The following is a 19644-nucleotide window of genomic DNA, read 5'->3' on the forward strand; positions in this document are numbered from 1 at the left end:
TCAGCATTTGCTTTTTATACTACGATAAGTTCTTGTTTCGGCTTCCATTTTCTCCACAAGCTATATACCTTAATTATTAAAATGATCCAGGGACACATCCAAATTTACTTCAGTAGTTAGGTATAGCATTAAGAAACAATCTGATCAAAACAGCTGTATAAAATGATGCCAGCACTACCAACCAATTTTTAAAATAAGAGAAAATCTATTCAATCCAGATCTAGATTAATTTGGTCAAGCCACATTAGTAGTTCTATTCTACAGAAAAAAAATAACATGGCAAATATGCTAACAAAAAATGTATTCACAATTTTCTAATACTCCAAAATCTGTGACTATAAGTGTATATAAATTGGCCATAAGAATCATATGCCACTAATGTCACTCTTGATTCAACTTACCCAGGAATTGTGGAGGATGGCTGTGTTAAACTTCCCATCAACACATGCATATAAACTGAAATTTAAAACTAGGATGGTGAAACAGAAACCAAAAAAGGAATTCATCACTCAAATCCCCAAAAATATTTTTTTCACATAGTGTTTTCAATCACAAATCTACCTTTGGACAAAGAATAAGATGAAAGCAGGGGCTCTTTAAAAAATAAAAGCACAAATGTTTTACATAAGCAGGAATTGTCAGTATTATTACTTACAGACTTTACACAAAACTGATAACTGCTATACAGTAACACCTGGAAAGCAATGGAACAGATCTTCCAGTATTTTCAGACACATTTTACAACTGTCTTGCCAAATTTGGTAAAATCAATTACACTTATTATCAACTGTTTCAAGCAATTCTTCAAAATGATGTATTTGACAAAATGGAACTTTGGTCTAATTCAAATGAGATTTAAGTTTTTTAAGCCTTGACTATTTTGAGAGTGTTTGCTAGGTTTCTATTCGCATCTATGAACACTAAACCTACTTCATGTGACACTTTGTTAAAAGTGTCAAAACGGAAATAAGATGTCATATTTTCTCTCTTAATCTAGCAATTCAGTTTTACAAGAAAAGTGTAATGAAGCTTCATAACGTGTCCAGAATATTAGGTCATTGTGGTTGTATTTTGTAAGATAAGGAATCAATCTAAAAATGGACTGAGGTGGAATAAAATCTGATAATACCATCTTAACACTATGAATTCTAGAAAACAAAGAAATATTAGGGAAATAAAGGATAGAAAATTAAAATTTAGTTAAGATTAAGAAAATTAGAAGTTAGGTAGAAAAAAGGACAGAAAAATAAAATTTATTTAAATTATGGACTTACAGGACCTCATCGAAAATGCCTACATTTATAGGGTCTGATTCAAGAATTTTGTTTTATTATAGAACTATCATAATTATATTATAATGATTATGTGTTTCAATTAATACAATGCCATTCATTATATTGCTTAGGTTTCAAAAAATTAATTTATGGTATACTGTTAAATGCTCTTTAAATGAAAAAACAAGTCAATTATAATGGACTTGAAATTATTTTTACAATTGACTGTTAGACAATCCATATGTAGAATTTACTCGACTGAATATATAAATATGGTAATGCATGTGTAACAAATGTGTACACTAGCAAAAGTAATCATCAGTTACACACTTACAACCAATGAAAATAAACATTTACAAACACTACTATAAAATATATTGTCAGAAGAACAAATACTGATTAACAAAGATTATTTGACTGTGGTGGGTCTCTATACAGACTTTCCAAAGTTAGGAGATGTTCTTTCTGTAATTTGACCATAACTTCGTAAATCTTTAAGAATATTTAATTTAAAAAAGGGAAACCAAGACAAGATATAGGTTAAATAAGAGAAATGCAGAATTTTAAACAACCATAAGGTAAACACATGAATCTTAATGTAAGCAGTTATATGGGGATGATGGATTTATATGCTATGTAATTAATCTAAAATTATCCTGCTATAAATCTACTTGTAGCAGAAGCACCTACAGTGCAATTAATTGAGACACAAAACAGAATTATATGTTCATAAATCTGAAACTCCAGTTTGACAAAGGAAGACGTATCCTAAGAGATGTGGAACATTGATCTAAAGCCATTTCAGATAGAAGTGTTATAAAATGATTCTATAAGAATAACCTCCAGGTATAACAAATGATGTCATGTAAATATGCAATAAACTGCTATCTTAAATTTTCAAGGAAAAGAACTTGTTCCACTGCCAAATAATACTATACGATAAAGTTCCATGCCATATGCTTTAATGACCCAAAATTTGTTTTGCAGTCTTATTGCAAAAATCTACACAATGACATAAAATATTGCGTAAAAGATCTGGTAAATCACACAATAAATGGAAGTCCAAATTCATAACTTAACATTTATTATGCTTTATGCTCATTATCCACTTACTGGCCTTTTAGTAATAAAGCACCCCTGTGACTCCCCATTAAATGTCTTCACAAGCTCATACATTAAGAAATGTTTTATATATACAGATATACATTTATACTAAATATGATATAATACACATAATTGGTATGTATATAATCAACATGCAGTCTGATAATACAACAGAGCAATACTCCTGCCTATATAATCTGGGAAAGTTGTTCAAGCTATGTGGGCCTCACTTTTCAAATATTTACAAAGGGCTACAAAGCCATGTATGATACCTGACCCATCATCTCTCACCCCTTTTCCTCTCTGATCTCACATTTTACTACTCTCCCAGCACCTTCTCAACTCTAGTTTCTCTTGCCTTCTGGCTAGTTCTTGACCTGCCAAATACATTTCCCTGGGGACTTGTCCACCTACTGTTTTTGGCTGGAAGGCTTCTCCCTCAGATATCTGCATGGCTCAAATATCATCTCAGTGAGGCCCACCAAACAATCCTATTTAAAACTGCACACCCATCATCCTGCATCCCTTAGCCCCTCCCCTGCTTATTGACTGTCTTTCCCCTCTAGAAAATAAGGCAAGGACTTTTGTCTATTTGTTCTTTCTTTTTGACTGCTCTAACTCCTGCGCCTAGAAAAGTGCCTGGAGTATCAGGTGCTCAGTAAGTATTTGCTGAATAAATGAATGATGAGCGAGACTCAATGTACCCAAAATAGAAGTCACTTCTTCTCTGCTCATGCCTCAAATACACCAATCACCGAAAACTACTCTTCTTCCATTACTCCCTATTGCTAGGAATATTATAATACCATCACCTGAGTCCAAAACCTAGGAGTCACCTTAAACTTTCCCCCATTCCACCCTTACATCTCACCAATCACCTACTTTGGTCAATTCTCTCTCCTCATTACCTCTCAATTCCTTCTCCTCACCTCCACTTCCACTTTGACTCTTTGATCAACACTCATCTCTCATTTGGTCTGGGGCAACAGCCTCCTAACTGTCTTGTGTCACTATCTCTAGGCACAAGAGATAATCCATCCTTCCATTCATCTAATCCATCCTTCCATGCTCCAGCCACTGAACGGTAATCTGATCATGGTTACCTATGAAGTATTCTTCAAAGCTCCAAATTATGGAACAGATTTTTCACTCTGACTGCTCATTAGAATCACCCAGAAAGATTTTTAACATACTATTCATGGGCTCCATAATAAGTGGATCTAAACCAATTACATCACCCCCACTAATTCTAAGAATCACTGATCTACAAGGTATACTCTAAACCTTTGAGGATGACATACAGGGCCTTTCACAATCAAGATCTACCAACAGCTTTTGAGCCTCATGTCTCCTGCCACCAGATATGCTTGAATCAAACACACTATTTGCTATCATGCTATTCTTCCACCTTTGCCTTCCCATGTATCCCCATTCACCTGGCAATGTCCCTGTGCATTACTTCTAGTTTGGAGGAAGCACTGCATTTTCCTGTTCTCCTTGGGAACTTCTTCCCTTACATTCCTGTGTGTCTTATACTTCCCTCCATTATAGCAGTCAGCTAGCTATAGCAGTGGACAAGGAAATATCTGAGAATAACTGGCTGAAATCAAAGTTATTCATTTAAGTTTTTAAGTAAGTTTTGGTTTCTGTACTCAATGAAATGGATCACTGATACCTTTTTTCCTTTTGAGCTCCAATTCAAAAAGTCATTGTTAAAGCAAACAAGTCAATGAAAACATTCCACCTATACTTTAAGAGCTCTATTACTATATAGTTATTCAAATGTAATAAATAAAACCATCAGTAACACCTTAAGCCTTTCATGAATAAACAATGTATTTTTTTCTAAATATGTTTTAAAATCAATCTTGTATTTTTCTAAAACAAAAAAGTAATATATATGAACCATGAAAATCAGACCATGAGGAAACACAATTGTGAGTGATGGCTTTATATTCATTGTCTTTAAATCCAGTGACTAACTCTCTGGAACAGACGAGTAATAGACATAGAAAGAAATGCAGAAGTGCTGATTCCTTTCCTATAATTTTTCCCAAAAGGAAAATATAACATTTATGGAATAGTTAAGAATGGCTTGGATATTTGAAAACAAAATTAATAAAAAATAATTTATACAAAGGTCTAAACCCTAGAGCCCCATTAGAATCACCTGGGAAGTTTTTAACACTACCCATGCTACAGGCCTCACCTGTAAAAGACTCTGATATAATGAGTCAGGGATGGGTTCCATCACCAGAATTTTTTCAAAGTCCCCCAGGGGACTCCATTGCGCAGTCAGGGCAGAGAACCACTGAATCAGCACCCTCCCTACTACAGCAAAGCCCAGCTTTCAGAAGACAGTTGCAATAAACGCTTTCCAGTCAACATTATTTCTTTCCCATGAGAGGAAAAAAAGAATATGAACATTGTAAATTGGAAAATATTAATAATAGTTAACAGTTATATAGGAATTAGTACATATCAAGCATTATTCTAAGGGCTTCTAATACATTGACCTTTTTATTCCTCGCAATGGCTCTGTAAAGTTGGCACTATTTTATGCCATTCTGCTTCTGCAAAAATAGCTAACAGTTACAGAATGCTTAACACTGCCGGGTATTATTCTGAGTGCTGCTATATACATTATCTCATTTAATCTTCACAACAGTGTTGTGAGGTAAGTACTGTTGTTATATCCATTCGACAGATAAGGAAACTAAGGCACTGAGAAGTTAAGTAACTTGACTAAGGCCATTCAGCTAGTGAATGGCAGAGCTGGGATTTGAAGCCAGGTAGTATCGTGCCAGACTTAATTAAAAAACAAAATCCTGGTGTTCTGTGCTATATAACAGGCACAAAATATATTAATATGCCATAAAATTACTAAACACGTCTTTGGTTTTCTCCTCTTCAGGAGACAGTAATACAAATGAGAGGAAGATGCTCACTTAAGAAAATTAAAATAAGAATCATTTGATCCTAGTTCCAAGACAGGTACCAATGTTGGACCCAACTGGAGCTTTCATGACTTAGAAGGAAAAAGATTGAGAAGGATGACAGAGATGGGAAACCCAACTCTGTATCAGATGTGAAAGCAGAGATTGGTTAGAAGCCTGAGTTCTCCTCCCTGGGGGCTCCATGAGGAAAAGGAAGGTCTGTGTGTCCACTGCTTATAGAACGTGCTCAATAAATGTTTTTGAGCAAATGAAATCAACTGGCTTTTAAGATGTGAGATGACTGAATTCTAAAGCAGAATACTTAAATTTATTTTCACCCTATATTTTTGTTCACATTTTAAGATACTCATCATGAATATTAAATAATCTTATTTCATTTAAAATTTATTTTTGTATAATAGACTATTAGATTAAAACATTGTTTCATCATTAAAATGATGATCTTTAAATATTTTAATCTGTGCATGCAAAAATTTACATTAAAATTAAATTATATAGTAAATTTAATAAATATATAATTATTTATATAACTGATAGAAGTATAATTATTAAATTTATGAAAAAAGACACTTCTAGGGCTTCCCTGGTGGCGCAGTGGTTGAGAGTCCACCTACCGATGCAGGGGACACGGGCTCGTGCCCCGGTCCGGGAAGATCCCACATGCCGCGGGGCAGCTGGGCCCGTGAGCCATGGCCGCTGAGCCTGCACGTCCGGAGCCTATGCTCCGCAACGGGAGAGGCCACAACAGTGAGAGGCCCGTGTACTGCAAAAAAAAAGACACTTCTAATAATTAGCTCAAAAGCTAGGTAACCACACTGATAACTCAAGTCCGAGTTATTAGGAATTCTCTTGGGCCTGACTCACGGCTCCTCAGGTGGGGTCACCATCTGGTCCATGATCTTGCTGAGGAAAGCACAACCACAGATCTTCCCTTAATCAAGGACACAATGGCTACACTCTGGGTTTTCACCAGAGAATATGCATAATTCAAATTTCCTGTTGGCCAACCTAATACAAAACATTTGCCCGAGAAGTAATACCCATAGACGGCTCTCTGAAAAGTATTCTGAATTTTAAAATACAGTCACGGAAGTTATCCAACAATGGTGTACCTGACCATAATTGCACTGTCTCTAAGTAGAATTCCTCCTGAAGAACTGCCCTTGTGCATTACAGTCTTGGTTTATACTGAGGGAATTTATTAGAAACAGCCAAGCAAATCATACTATTCTACTTATCAAAGAAGTGGTGCTGAGTATGTGATCCCTCAGAACCCCTGTCTGCTCCATGGGGAAGATTTCTCCCAGGTCTTAGTATCAAGTCAAGCTAGGGTTCTCTTTAATGCCAGGAAAAAAGGAACTCAACATGTATTTTTCCTTTTTTTTTCTTATTTTTCTATATATGTCTTCCTTTTTCCCTTATTTCTTCACATTTTAATTTTATTTTATTGTATGTTACTTTTATTAATCTGTATATTTCTTTAAACCATCTACTCTATAAATAAATACGCTCTACAATAAAAATGAATGAAACAGAAAGGGATAATGAAGAGTTCAACTACCACTGACTGTGAAGAATGAGGGATACAGCTTTCAAAATTATAAATGGTGAGTGAAGATTTTAAAATCTCAGAATATTAAGAAATCCATTTCATTCATTAGTTCCCAAAACAATGCCGGTTGAATTTTTTAAATAAATATATTATTTTCATTCAGTTAATTTAGAAACTTGTAACATGCTTTTTATACTATAAATGTCCAACGCCTTTGCAAGACAGGCTAACATTAAACGTATGTCATGACTCAAACTGATTTATTTGTGGTCAAGCCTTAACGAGAGTATTGTTTAACAGGACAGTAAATGAAAAGAGCATGAGAATTCTGAGGAACTGCAGCCCCTCAATTTTTCAGTTTACATGTTTTCCTATTGCTCAATAATATCAAATAATGACTCATATGATTCAAGACACTGATTTTATTTAAATGAAGTTTATGTTTAGCTTAAACACCTTATTAAAAGTTACTTTTAATATATTTTGTGCAAAAGAAGTAACATGCTATAGTCAAAGTAAAATGCAGTATAGTTATATGATAGATTACATTTTTTTGTATGTTGAGCACTAATTCATTAATTCACTAGCTGGAAAAGAGATTGAAATGAATGTTTCTCACATAGCTTTTTGGAAACCAAGACAAAGGAAGTGGAAGTAGAAAACTGACTAGAAATTTTTTCAGGAAATTAGAATACTTTTGATCAATTAAGGAGGAAGAGTATTCAAAGTTTTTAACTAATATGAGTGTTTATGTTATCATGGAACTCATTTCAAATTGCGTGGAAGCATCTTCCAAACTTTGCATTTTTCACAACTGTTGGAAAACACACATTGTCAGAATTCAGGTGGTAAGGCATTAGTTAACAATGAAAACAGACTAGCTAAGACTACAAAACATGGAGAAACTGTACCAAGTTTGTCCTTCAACTCACAATGCAATTTTATTTTGTACAATGAAGGAAGCAGTGTGGCAGAAAAGAGATTTCATAAAATCAATGCGGGATGATTTCATCTGACAAGTGGAATGGGGGTGGGAAGAGTAGGTGTGAGAAGCTCACTACTTTTAGTTAAGTTAAAAACTAAATATGACTGAATTAGAACCAAGAAAAGACTGAATTTTTGAAGGACTGAATTTTAGGTAAAAATCCCAGACTTATACTTCTTTCATAGATATTAATATACTTTAGCGGCATAAACCATGTTCATGATACAGTAAAATTAGCATTACAGAAAAGGGAAGCTCATAAGTAACAGAAAGAAGCTAAGAAGGATGTGTGACAGCCCTATAAGAATGGGACAGATATTTTAACCTTAATGGTTATGTTACCAAGAATTTGTATGTAGTTACATTTTTTATGGTATAGTTCTCTGGTATTACAAGCCCTGGGAAACACTTCCAGAATATATCCTTTGGTGAAATAATGGAATTTTCTAGGGTGTTTACAGCCTTCAGGGGGCCAAGATTAGACATAAGACATTCTGGTGTGAAATTAACTCTTTAAGAAATCTATTAAAAATCGGTTTAGTCATAAGAAATGATTTTTTAAGCCACAGGGAAGTATTTCCATCAACATGGAACTCTGTTTGCTTTGGAACAACATTTAATTAGACAAAATAAAGATACATATTTTTTGGCTCCATTTAACTGCTAACATTAAAAAGATAAATACACACTATTCTGAAAATGACTCTTAGATGGATGAAATGCAAAACTCCCTCACAGGGAGAAGAAGAATCATTGAAATTATTTTAATGCTTTAATGTAAGTGATCTCATTAAAACAAAAACCAAAGAAAAGGAACTTCCCATTCTGCTAAGACACAGAATGAAAATGAATTGTACAAATAATTTTTCAACAGTGAGAACTTTCTACTCCTCACTAGTCTAGTAATTTACTAAAAAATACCTATAACAAAGAAAGTGTAACTGTATTATACGATTTACAACTCTAAACAGCCAAGTTTGAAAAACTTAATTCTCTGTAAACTATTTAAAATACACATCTCATTCTCACTAGAAAATTACTTTATTTCCTAGAGAATCTTTTAATGACATTTGCAACGTGTGGATTATCTGACTCAAAGTATCAACACTCTTATGCCTACCTGGTCCAGGCAGTTAAACTAAACGTGCAAGAAGAGGCTGGTGCACAACAATAGGTCATGAAGGGACTCAAGACTGCCTGCCTCTGCTAATGGCATCAAAAAACAAAATCAAGAAAACCTTAAAACACCCCACATGCCAAACGACATTTAAGAGCCATATGCAGCCTCCCAAGCTGCCAGATTGTAGCTCAGATAACTAGAAAAGCAGTAGCCAAGATAGAGCTCAACCAAAAATGTGAACTTGGCCAACAGCAGGTGCCAATAAATTCTAACACTCACAGAGTGTAAAGCATAGAATAATTTTTCGTGATCATGCTTCAGTTAGTCCTCTATACTTATACAATTAAGATATAAATGAGTATAACAGCAACCCACGAAGTCTGATGATTATGAACATCTGCCATATGTCCTTGAAAAGTAGATGTTTCTACCTCTAGGTAGGGAAGGAAGGATCTCAATTCTGACTCTCCAATGGTCTCAGGTACAGAGAGAACCAGTCTGTCTGAGACCCATCAGCAACCAAAGCCCTCTTTTTTCAGAAGAAGTCAAGCCACTCCTGGGCCCTATGTGTCATGTCTTGGAATATCAAGGTTGGCCTGTCATGAGCATTTAATTTACTGAGAACGTGATGAGAAACAATGCATATCAAAATGCATTTGTAATGTATTTTATTGCTCGTTAATGACAGAAGAAAGGAAAAGTAGGTAGAGATGACAGAGGAAGAAACAGAGCAAGGGGCCAACAAGCAAGACATATTTTCCCAGACCACCAGGACCTTATCGTGAGGAAGAACCGAAGCTATTAATATATATCACTTCCTGAAACATCTGGGAAACATCAGGAGGGGTTTCCAGCTGCCTTGAGAGACAAGTTCCAGGGTGATCTTGTGAATTGACTGCAGAATGAGATACTACTGACTTCCTTTCCTACCAAAAATTCCAATGAAATTCAGAAAAGGAGGCTAATCTAGAAATTCGTACAGTAATTTTTTTTAATGTAGATAGAGTCTGATCTGTTTGAGATTCCTTCAATACATATATTAAATAATCACTTGTTAAATAATGTTTTCCACAGCCTCAAGATCAGTTATTTAATATGATACTCAAAGACTGAAGCAAATATTTGTAGTGCATGTCTGAAAGTCATCCATGCTTTATGTTTTACCAATATTGGATTCCTCATAGTTCTAAAATACTGAAACATACTCATTTCTTGTTCTTTGCCAAAAAAACCTTACACTTGTATTCTTCATTGGAAAAAATTTTATTTCATCTGACTTTTTGATATAGATGAATCACTCATTAATAATAATTAGTAAATGAATAAAATTGATGAAACCATATTATATGTAATATCATACATGATCTATTCAGTATTACGACAATAGCTAACACCTATTGACAATTTACTACGTGCCAGATACTATGTAGAACTTTACAAGGATCATTTCACTGTTTCACTTAATCTTCTACAAAATCTATGAGGCAGACACCATTACAATCTCTGCTTTCAATTGAATTAAACAAGGCTCAGAGAAGTAATTTTAAAAAGACAATGAAACTAATGAGTGGTAGACTGGTGACTCAAACCCAAATTCAGTTTATACCTCTCTCTATCTCTCTCTGTTCCTCTATCTCTCTGTCTCTCTCTCTCTCTCTCCCTCCTTCCCTCTCCTCCCTCTTGCCAATATTATGCTTAATTGTATATATACACAGAGAAAGCAGACTTTAATTCAGCAGTAAAGAATACTAGAAGATTCCTAGTTTTTCAAATAATGTAATTCATAGACAAGAATAGCTACACGCTATACAATAATTGTAATATTTTTGTCCAATTCTTTTCCTACAAGACCTGCAAGCCTGTTTATCATTTTTAAAAGATAACATTCCATCATGATGCTTCATTTATTCAAACTCAAAAATTGTGAACATGTTTCTGTAACAGCGCTGTTAACTCTGCAAGAACTTTTATTAGGAGGAAAAGTCAAACAAAATCCTAAAAGCTATGGAAAGTTTAGCAAAGAAAATTCAAAATTTTAAGAAAATTCTGTTGTAGATGGTTCTTACAAAAGAAATATGGAAACAAAATTACTGATGGGTTTCATAGTTTATTCTATGACCAGATGTGAAATTTCACCTTTATGTGAATGCCAACCCAGAGTGGAATAGATTAATTTTTCCATATAATGTGAACAGTAGCATAGTTGGACATTTCAAGTAACCTAAAACCCGACCTGGAAAGCCCGAGTTTGGCTGTGCCCCAATCTACCTACTCAGTGTCCAAGAAATGTAAAACACACCCTAATGTTAAAATGCTTAGATATAATTTAATTGTATACTTATCTTTACTAAATTTATTAACAGATAATATTTAATATATTCCTTGGTAAAGAAATTTTCCATTATTCCTTTAAATAAGACTCAGGGTCAGGGTTAGGGTTAGGGTGAGGGTTAGGATTAAATCAATGCCACCTCTAAAATAAATGTTGTTTAAATAGCTCCTTTAAAGATTGAAATCTCAAAATAAAGTCAATTCTATGTAATTGCTTAGCAAAATATAAAGTCAACATTCTGAAACAGTATCCCTTTAGAAGATAACATTTTCTAATGCTAGGAAAAAATGCAGAAATTATTTTTTTCATACAGATTCTGAAGTTAGTGATGGGCAATTGTCAGTCTAAAATTCAAATGTATTGACAAAAGTTAATGTAAACATGGTGATCATAAAGTTATATCCTACAAGACTTGGAGTTCCCTTTGTCTCTTCTTTCACGTCAATTAATGAAAAGATCTAAGATTCCACTTATTCTAACAGAGAGGGTGCAGATCTACTATTAACTCCCCTTTAACCAGAACAAATGCCTATATTATAAATAAAATATTAAATCAATTCTTGAGCATGTAGGTCACCTCAGCATATTTTACTGTCTTGGATCAGGAATGGGCAGGCTGCTATGTGAGGACTGTACCTTCACAGCAGAATCAATGAAAACTTGAATGGAGGGACATAAAAGGTTTGTTAAAACTTTCTATGTGATGTTAAGGCAATAAAGCATCAGATAAAATAATTTTCCATCATTATTTAAAATATGATTTTTTTACTCATCCATACAGAGACAATGTCTGAAAAATAATATTTTCATGTAAGCAAATATCAACTGTGTTTTCCATATGAAGTATTTTTTTGCCTTCCAATTAGTTTTATATTAAATGGAAAGACAAATCTTTTTCATTGAGTTTATTAAATTACCTATTTTTAAACTATAATGTGCTTATCTACATTTTTATTATAAAGGTATACGTAAGTTGGTTTTATAAAAGAAAATTAGTTTCTATCAATAAAAGGAAGAAGGTATGTAATAATTTTAAATTTGCATAGCACATATGCCAAGTAACTAGTTACTATTAATACTTACTTTCTGTAATAAATATAAGAAATACTTCCCCGTAGTGTAAATATTATGATGCATAAAAAAGAAAGCTAAATTAAGGAAAGTGGGATTACATTTCTAAAAGAAAAATGAATGGGACTGTGTAATCTTGAGGTATAATGACTTCACAGGGAACAAGTTTTCATAAAATGTTTCTTCGATACTGAGAAAGCATTTAACTCCAACCACTTGAAAACCAAACTGTAGTGAAAACTGCAATACGTTATTTAAGTGTTAAGTAACTTTTACTAAGATTAACTTTCAGGAAAACTGTTTTAAACGCAATGCTTTTCATTTCAAAACCAATTTGTGAAGGGAAAAAACCTCAGATTATTTCATAAAACGAATTACTACAATAAAACAACAGTTCATAACAGATTATTTAAATAATGGGTGCAGTTGAGAAAATGGAATGAGGGCAGACACAAAACAAAATTTTAGAGAACCAGTCATAATATTAAGCAGTTACTTAACATCGTCAGAACTTCTGTTTTTCCACATAATCATGCCTTTTAAAGTTTTGTGAATAAGTCTATTATAAGTGATACAACATTATGAGTTAATTTTTCCTATGCTTTAAAAATGTATGTTAAATTTCCACATAAGAATCTTCCAAGAAACTACAGAGTTTAACTATTTGAAAACAAAGAGATGCGATTATATACCTAACCAAAATAACAACAAACAAAGGACAAAATGCTAAAAGCTACAGCCCAAGAGAACAGAATTAATCCTCTTGTTAGAGACAGGAAACGGATACGCATGTATATAAACACCAATAAAGCAAATAAAGCGAAAGTAGCATCTTCCAGAGATGTAACTATAAACATAAGCTGCTGCTTAAAGTTACGTGTCACGCTAATAAGAAAGCCTTGGACAGGCCTCAGCTCTGATAAGAAAGGCATCTCCCACAATCGCCCTTGTGTCCATCACTGGCTGTTGCTATCATTTTCAAGCAAAGACAAAGATACAGAGAGAATAAATAGAATTAGACTGTAAATTGTCACCCACCTGTAATATGAGAACATTTTCATCACAGCTCAAGTCTTACCTCATAAGACCAGACGCACTGAGTCCCACCAAAACGTCGAACACATCTTCCTACTTCCACGTCCTCGTGAGTCGTGTACATTTCTCTGAGGCATTCACCAATATGTGGCACCATCCTCCTGAGAACCTCGCGACTGAAGATCATTCCAGGTCCTCCCATGCAGAAGTTCTCCCCAGGCTCCAGCCCCAGCTTTCCAAGTTCTTCAATATTCCCCAGGCCAGTCTGGCCCAGGTAGAGGGGCTTGCTGCTATTCAGTGATCTAAGAAACTCTTCCAACTTATCACCTACAAAGAGAAAGGCAACAATCACTCCTTTTCCTAATTTCATAATCATTTATAACACACCAAGCAAGGGAAAGAACTTCCAGTATTGTGCATAAACTCCCCACAAGTCTTATACAATTGAAAAGAAGAAAAACCTCTTTGAATATTCCATTATTTTAAAAATACTAATTTTTAAATTATAATAAAATTTTCATCACATATACCTATCTATCCACCTATAAGATATTGCATTCACCAGGAATGCCCTCTTTTTTAAATGTTTGTATCAAATTACCCAATTCATTATTTTCATATCTAATTATCAATATTTCCTCTGCCAACCATCTCTAAGGATTTCACTCCTTTCAACCCAAACCCAAGAAATCTCTAGTTATTAACTCTACACTCCGTTCTTGTTAAATTATAATAAAATTTAATCAATCTTCTAGTCAATGAGAAACCTTAAGTCTGATGACAGTCATCAGATTTTTTTTTTTTGCGGTACGCGGGCCTCCCACTGTTGCGGCCTCTCCCGTTGCGGAGCACAGGCTCCGGACGCGCAGGCTCAGCGGCCATGGCTCACGGGCCCAGCCTCTCCGCGGCATGTGGGATCTTCCCGGACCGGGGCACGAACCCGTGTCCCCTGAATCGGCAGGCGGACTCTCAACCACTGCGCCACCAGGGAAGCCCATCAGATTTTTTTTAAAGGTGAAATAATGACAAGGAGAATAAAGACAGGTTTCTTAGCATGTATGAAGTAGTGATAAAATTCTCAGAAATAAAATATTAATATTCAGCCCTGATTGGCAGACCACTGATACCCTGATAATTGATTTAGTTTAGTGTTTTGTCCGTAACTAAACTCAAGTCATATACAACCCAAAAGGTGTGTATATACACATATGTATGTGTGTGTATATACATACATACATAGAGAGAGAGAGAGAGAATATCAAACTTGCCATGAAATATAACACTTTGGAACTTTGGAAAGTACCCTTTTAGGAAAAAATTAACACTTGTTAAAATTTATATAATTGGGTTTATAGTTTGTAAGTTCATCAGAAAAAACAATTTTAAAATAAAGTTCTGTAGCTAAAACAGTTCCAAAGCATTTCGTACTCTACCAAGTAATATACTGGAATAAGTAGTCACCTTCTTTACATTCCCAGTCAGCATTTCTACTATCAGTTTTGATGAGCACAGCAACTGCAGTCGTTATCTTGATGCTATGCCATGCCCCTTGGATTTAGTGAGTTTCAGCTGACTATTATTGGGTTCTTAATACAAAATGCCTTTAATTCTTAATAGAAATGGAAAGAATATGGCATTTCAATGTTCTGAAGGACAATCTTTCAAAGCACTAAAAGATATGACAGAAGTGGATGCTGTTAATGCATTTTGGAAATTGTCTGCAAAGTGTGGCAAACTTCTGCCAGGAAACCTTTGTGATTTTAAAGACACACAGAAGACATGGGGACTATAAGATAGTGGATCTATCAATTATAGATATCTACATAACTTATACCTACCTAAAAGATACTGCAATCACCAGGAATGCAATCTTTTTTAAATGTTTGTATCAACTTATCCAATTCATTATTTTCATATCTAATAATCAGTACCTTCTCTGCCAACCATCTCTAAGGATTTCACTCCTCTCAACCCAAACCCAAGAAATCTCTAGTTATTAACTCTATACACGCAGTCCTTACCAAAATGTGACAGGTTTTTTTTTGGGGGGGGGTCTTATTTATTTGTTTGTTTTTCCTTGAGTATGTAAAAGATACTACCTGAATCAGGAGAAAGCAATGAGGCTACAATTAGAGTGGTGTAAACTAAGTAAGGGCTGCCCCCCTTTGACCAAGAAGCTAGGAAATGTGGAAAGAAACAGAGGGAGGGGCTTCCATGGTGGCTCAGTGGTTAGGAATCCGCCAGCCAATGCAGGAGACACGGGTTCGAGTCCCCCGTCCTGGAGGATCCCACATGCGGTGGAGCAACTAGGCCCCTGCGCCACAGCTGCTGAGCCGGAGTGCTACAACTACTGAAACCCACGTGCCTAGAGCCCGGGCTCCGCAACAAGAGAAGCCACCGCAATGAGAAGCCTGCGCTCGCAATGAAGAGTAGCCCCCGCTCGCCGCAACTAGATAAAGCCCGCACAGCAAAGAAGACCCAAGGCCGCCAAAAAACACACGCACACACCAACACACACAGAGGGAGCCCTCCTTCAATACAATCTAGCTACTTCCCTTGTGTTCCTCTCCGCAAAGAGCAAGACTGTAAAGATTTCCTCCCGCTCTAAAGAACATTCCTCTGCTCAGTTTAGCAATCTCTGGCCAGAGCCACTCACACGCAGGGTGAAGGACCGCGCCTCTTTTAAAACGGACAAAGTTTTCTCGTGCTGGGGCTGCGCGTGGTTTTGGGAAGGACTTCCCAGCCCCTGCTTAACGCCGCAACCACCAAGATGGACTGGAAAGTATCCAGCCTAGTGTGTGCTAGTACAGCTTGGAGCTCCTAGGGTCTGGATAATTCGCAGGCGCTGTCCCCTTTTCCCCCACCACCAATTCCAGTCAATACAGCCATCCCCTCAGGGTTTTACTGAGTTGTTGCCGGGGGCGTAAGGAACTGCTTGAGGCTGCACTGCGGTGGCTGGAAGGAGCTGTGCGCGGGAGCGGCTGGGATGCTCAAGGACCCCCACTGAGCGGCGGGTGGTGCAGAAGGAAAGGAAACGCACAGAGAAGGGTGTGGGACAGCGAAGATGATTCCTCAATCTCACCAGTTCCAAAACTAAGCTTGATCCAGTAAAAACAAAAGGATAGGGGGATAATCAAGATCACCGATCTCCAAACTGGCTCCCGCCTGCATCCTCCACCCTCCCTTTCTCCACCGAGGACACGCCCCTCTGGACCGATTAGGGAAACTACCACCACCTGGGGCTTTCAGAGCAGTGTAAAGTGCGAACAGCCTAAGGCTTAACCCCGAGGTCCCTTTCCTCGCCTTCCTACACGGCAAAGAGTAGTAGCAAGAGATGGGCGGAAACCAGAGCAGCAAGAGTGAGGAAGGCGAAAAAAGCTGGGCAGGTGTGAGGAGGGTCCAGACCGCAGGAGAGGAGGAGGAGCGGACTAAGAATGGTGGGCGGAGGCGAGCGGGGGTGGGGGGCGACCGGCTCGGGGCGGCAGGAGCCCGGAGCACGTGCTGGCAGAAAAGCAGAGAGGGGCTGGCCAGGGATAGGGGCTGGCTTTCCTGGCAGAGAAAGGAGGCGGGGAGACGGGACAGCAGGGGCTGGGAGGTCACCTTTAATGTAGACATCGTCGTCGGCGCGCATGAACCACTCATACTTGTCCAGGTAGTGGTCGTGCATATACTTGATCATCATGAAGGACTTTTTCTGGGGAGGATAGGAGTCGTCCACCCCAGGCAGCGCGATGACAGGCAGGGGTGGCGGGGGGTGGCCAAGCCCAGCGTTGGGGGGCTGCTGGCTGGAAAAGAACTCCACACGGCCGGGGATAAAGCGCGCCCAGGTCCGTTGCACTGCCAGCGCGCGGCTGCCCAGGTACTTCTGCGCGGTCATCACCCCCACGTACAAGAAATCCCGAGGTCGGGAGCTCTGGGCGGCGGCGCCCCCGTCTCCGCTGCCGTTGTGGCTACTCCCCGGCCGACCGCCTCTCCGCTTCCCAGCCGCGCCTCTATCCTCCTCCTCAGGTTCCCCTTCGGCCACAGGGGCTCCGGGGAGCCCCGTCGCGCCTTCGGGCTCGCGTCCTCGCCGCTGCTGCTGCAGTGGAGGTGGCTGCTGCCAGGGGCTGCTGCGAAAACTGGTTACCCCCGGCGCTGCTTCAGGCAGCTGCGGCCCCTGGAGCTCCTGGCGCGCTGGGGGCGGCGACTGCTCCGGCCACTGCCGGGCATAAGGCTGAGGGAGCGGCTGCTGCGCGCCGGCGCCAGCGGCCGAGCGGCCGTAGTAGGAACAGAGGCTGGAACCGCGTCTCTTCCTCTCGCTCAGCTCGGCCACTCTGGGGGCAATGAGCCAGGACGCGGCAGTGAAGCCCAGCACCAGCCCCAATGCCACGCTCATCCACGGGCGGCGGGAGCGCACGGCCATCGCGGCTGCCCCGGGCGCTGACGCTGGCTGAGCGGCTGCGGCGCTGCGCAAGGGTCTTCCGCTTCACACCCGCCCCTCCTACGCCTCAACGCCCCCAGCCCCGGCCGCCGCCCGCAGCCCAGGCTCTGACGCCGCCTCCGGGTCTGAGCGCTCCGGACGCCTAGCCGGCGGCGCGTTGCAGCTGCTGGCCGAGCTCCCCGCTCCGAGCGAGGGTCGGGAGTGAAACTTCTCCCGGCGGTGGCGGCGGCGGCAGCGAGAGGAGCTGCAGGAGGAGGAGGTGGAGCGGCGGCGGCAAGGCGTCCGCTCCTAGGCTGCCACCCTGTCACTTGCGCGCCTGGTCCCTCCCTCCTCCCTCCTTCCCGAGCCCCCGCCCTCGCTCCCCCCGCCGCCGAGCTCCGGACTGGCCCGGAGGAGGAGCCACGAGCACCACCGCTGCCAGCCGGGGGAAGCGCGGGCCGCGATATTTCCCGGTCACCCGCCCTCGGACGCCCCCCGCCCGCGCCTAGGTCCAGAGCCGGCCTCCTCTCCGGAAGGAAACGATCCCTGTCGGGCCGCCTCCGGCTTCCAGCGCCGACGCCCCCTCGTCTCTCCTCCCCCGGTCCTAGTTCTCCGTCCCATTTCCCGTCCCGTCCCGCCCCTCCGCCAGCCTCGCAACACCCGCGTCCGGGGGCTCCGCCGCCCTCCTCCCAGCGCGTCGGCTCCACTGACCTCATCAGCGGAGCTCGGGTCCCAGAGCCCCCGACGAGCGCCCGCAACTCCCTTCCCGTTCGCCTCCCCCAACCCACAGCCGGTTACGTCCCGGCGTGACCCTTCCCCATTCTGCCCCGCCCAGGTCCGCCCAGGTCCGCCCAGGCTCCTGTCTTCGCGTTTTCGGTCTTTTTCGCGTTTGTTTCGCGGCTGCCACTTCGGGTCTACTCTCTCTACTCCTTATCCCGCTCACTGTTCAGGAAACCATCTGTCCCACCCTAGCACCTCTCCATCCAACCTTACCAACTCCCCAGTCCCTACCTGCATCCTTCACCACTTTCACCACTACTTCCCAGTTGTACACAGAAGCACCATTGTCACTCGGTGTCTCTCCTAAGAAAATCTCCGGAGGGGTTGGAAATACCTACCCTGAAAGGCTAGGGGAAGTCACGGTGAGTGGGGGGCTTCATCCCCAAAGAAAATAAAAATTCCATGTTCCTCACCTGTTGAGTTGCGGCATGTGGGGCTGCCTAGTGGTCCCCTCCTCAGCTCTCCGTTGGTTTCTTGTCTAGAAGTGAGAACCATGAACTGTTTGCAGCCTTGGTAGAGACTAGCTCAGTAGGATTGGCAAATGATGGAGAAATGTGAACAAATAATAGAGCCAATAACCAGAAGTTTCAAGCTAAGAAAATTCTTATCCCCCCTGGAGCTTAACCAGAAAATAAAAGAGAATATAATTTTTATTCTTGTCTATAAAGCATTTTCTTTTCTAAGGCAATGACAGGAAATGTTTCACCTCGACAATTAGGGAAGAAAAATCTCCAGCAACAGAATCTCAAAAAAAGGTTAACTGGTATTGGCCAAAATCATTGAAAGTTATATTGTGAAGAAATTACCTGAAGATACGTGAAGTTTTGAAGAAGGGAACATTTAAAAGCTTTCTATCCAGAAGTTGTGAATCTAACTACAGTCTGAGGTGCATTTGGCATCCCAAGCCCTTTCCTCTTCCTCAGATTTCAGTCTTCTGTTTTGTACATCAAACGCAAAGGGATGGTATTGAATGGCATGAGACATAGGGCTCCATCCAGCAAGGTGCTGGCAGCGTCCTTGGAACAGTAGGCCTGC

General features: G+C 39.8%; 1 protein-coding gene across 1 annotated transcript in view; it reads right to left on the reverse strand.

Moving 5' to 3' along the window:
- CHSY3 (chondroitin sulfate synthase 3) overlaps positions 1-17832 on the reverse strand; it is a 276878-nt gene extending 259046 nt beyond the window's left edge. Inside the window, exons 1-2 of the mRNA XM_060006950.1 lie at positions 17031-17832; positions 13474-13757 (exon numbers count right to left, since the gene is read on the reverse strand). Coding sequence (XP_059862933.1) covers positions 13474-13757; positions 17031-17832 — 1086 coding nt within the window. The remainder of the gene's footprint in view (positions 1-13473; positions 13758-17030) is intronic.
- Positions 17833-19644: the final 1812 nt, after the last annotated feature.

Source organism: Delphinus delphis, chromosome 3 (genome assembly GCF_949987515.2).
Source record: "Delphinus delphis chromosome 3, mDelDel1.2, whole genome shotgun sequence".
In the NCBI taxonomy this organism is placed as follows: Eukaryota; Metazoa; Chordata; class Mammalia; order Artiodactyla; family Delphinidae; genus Delphinus; species Delphinus delphis.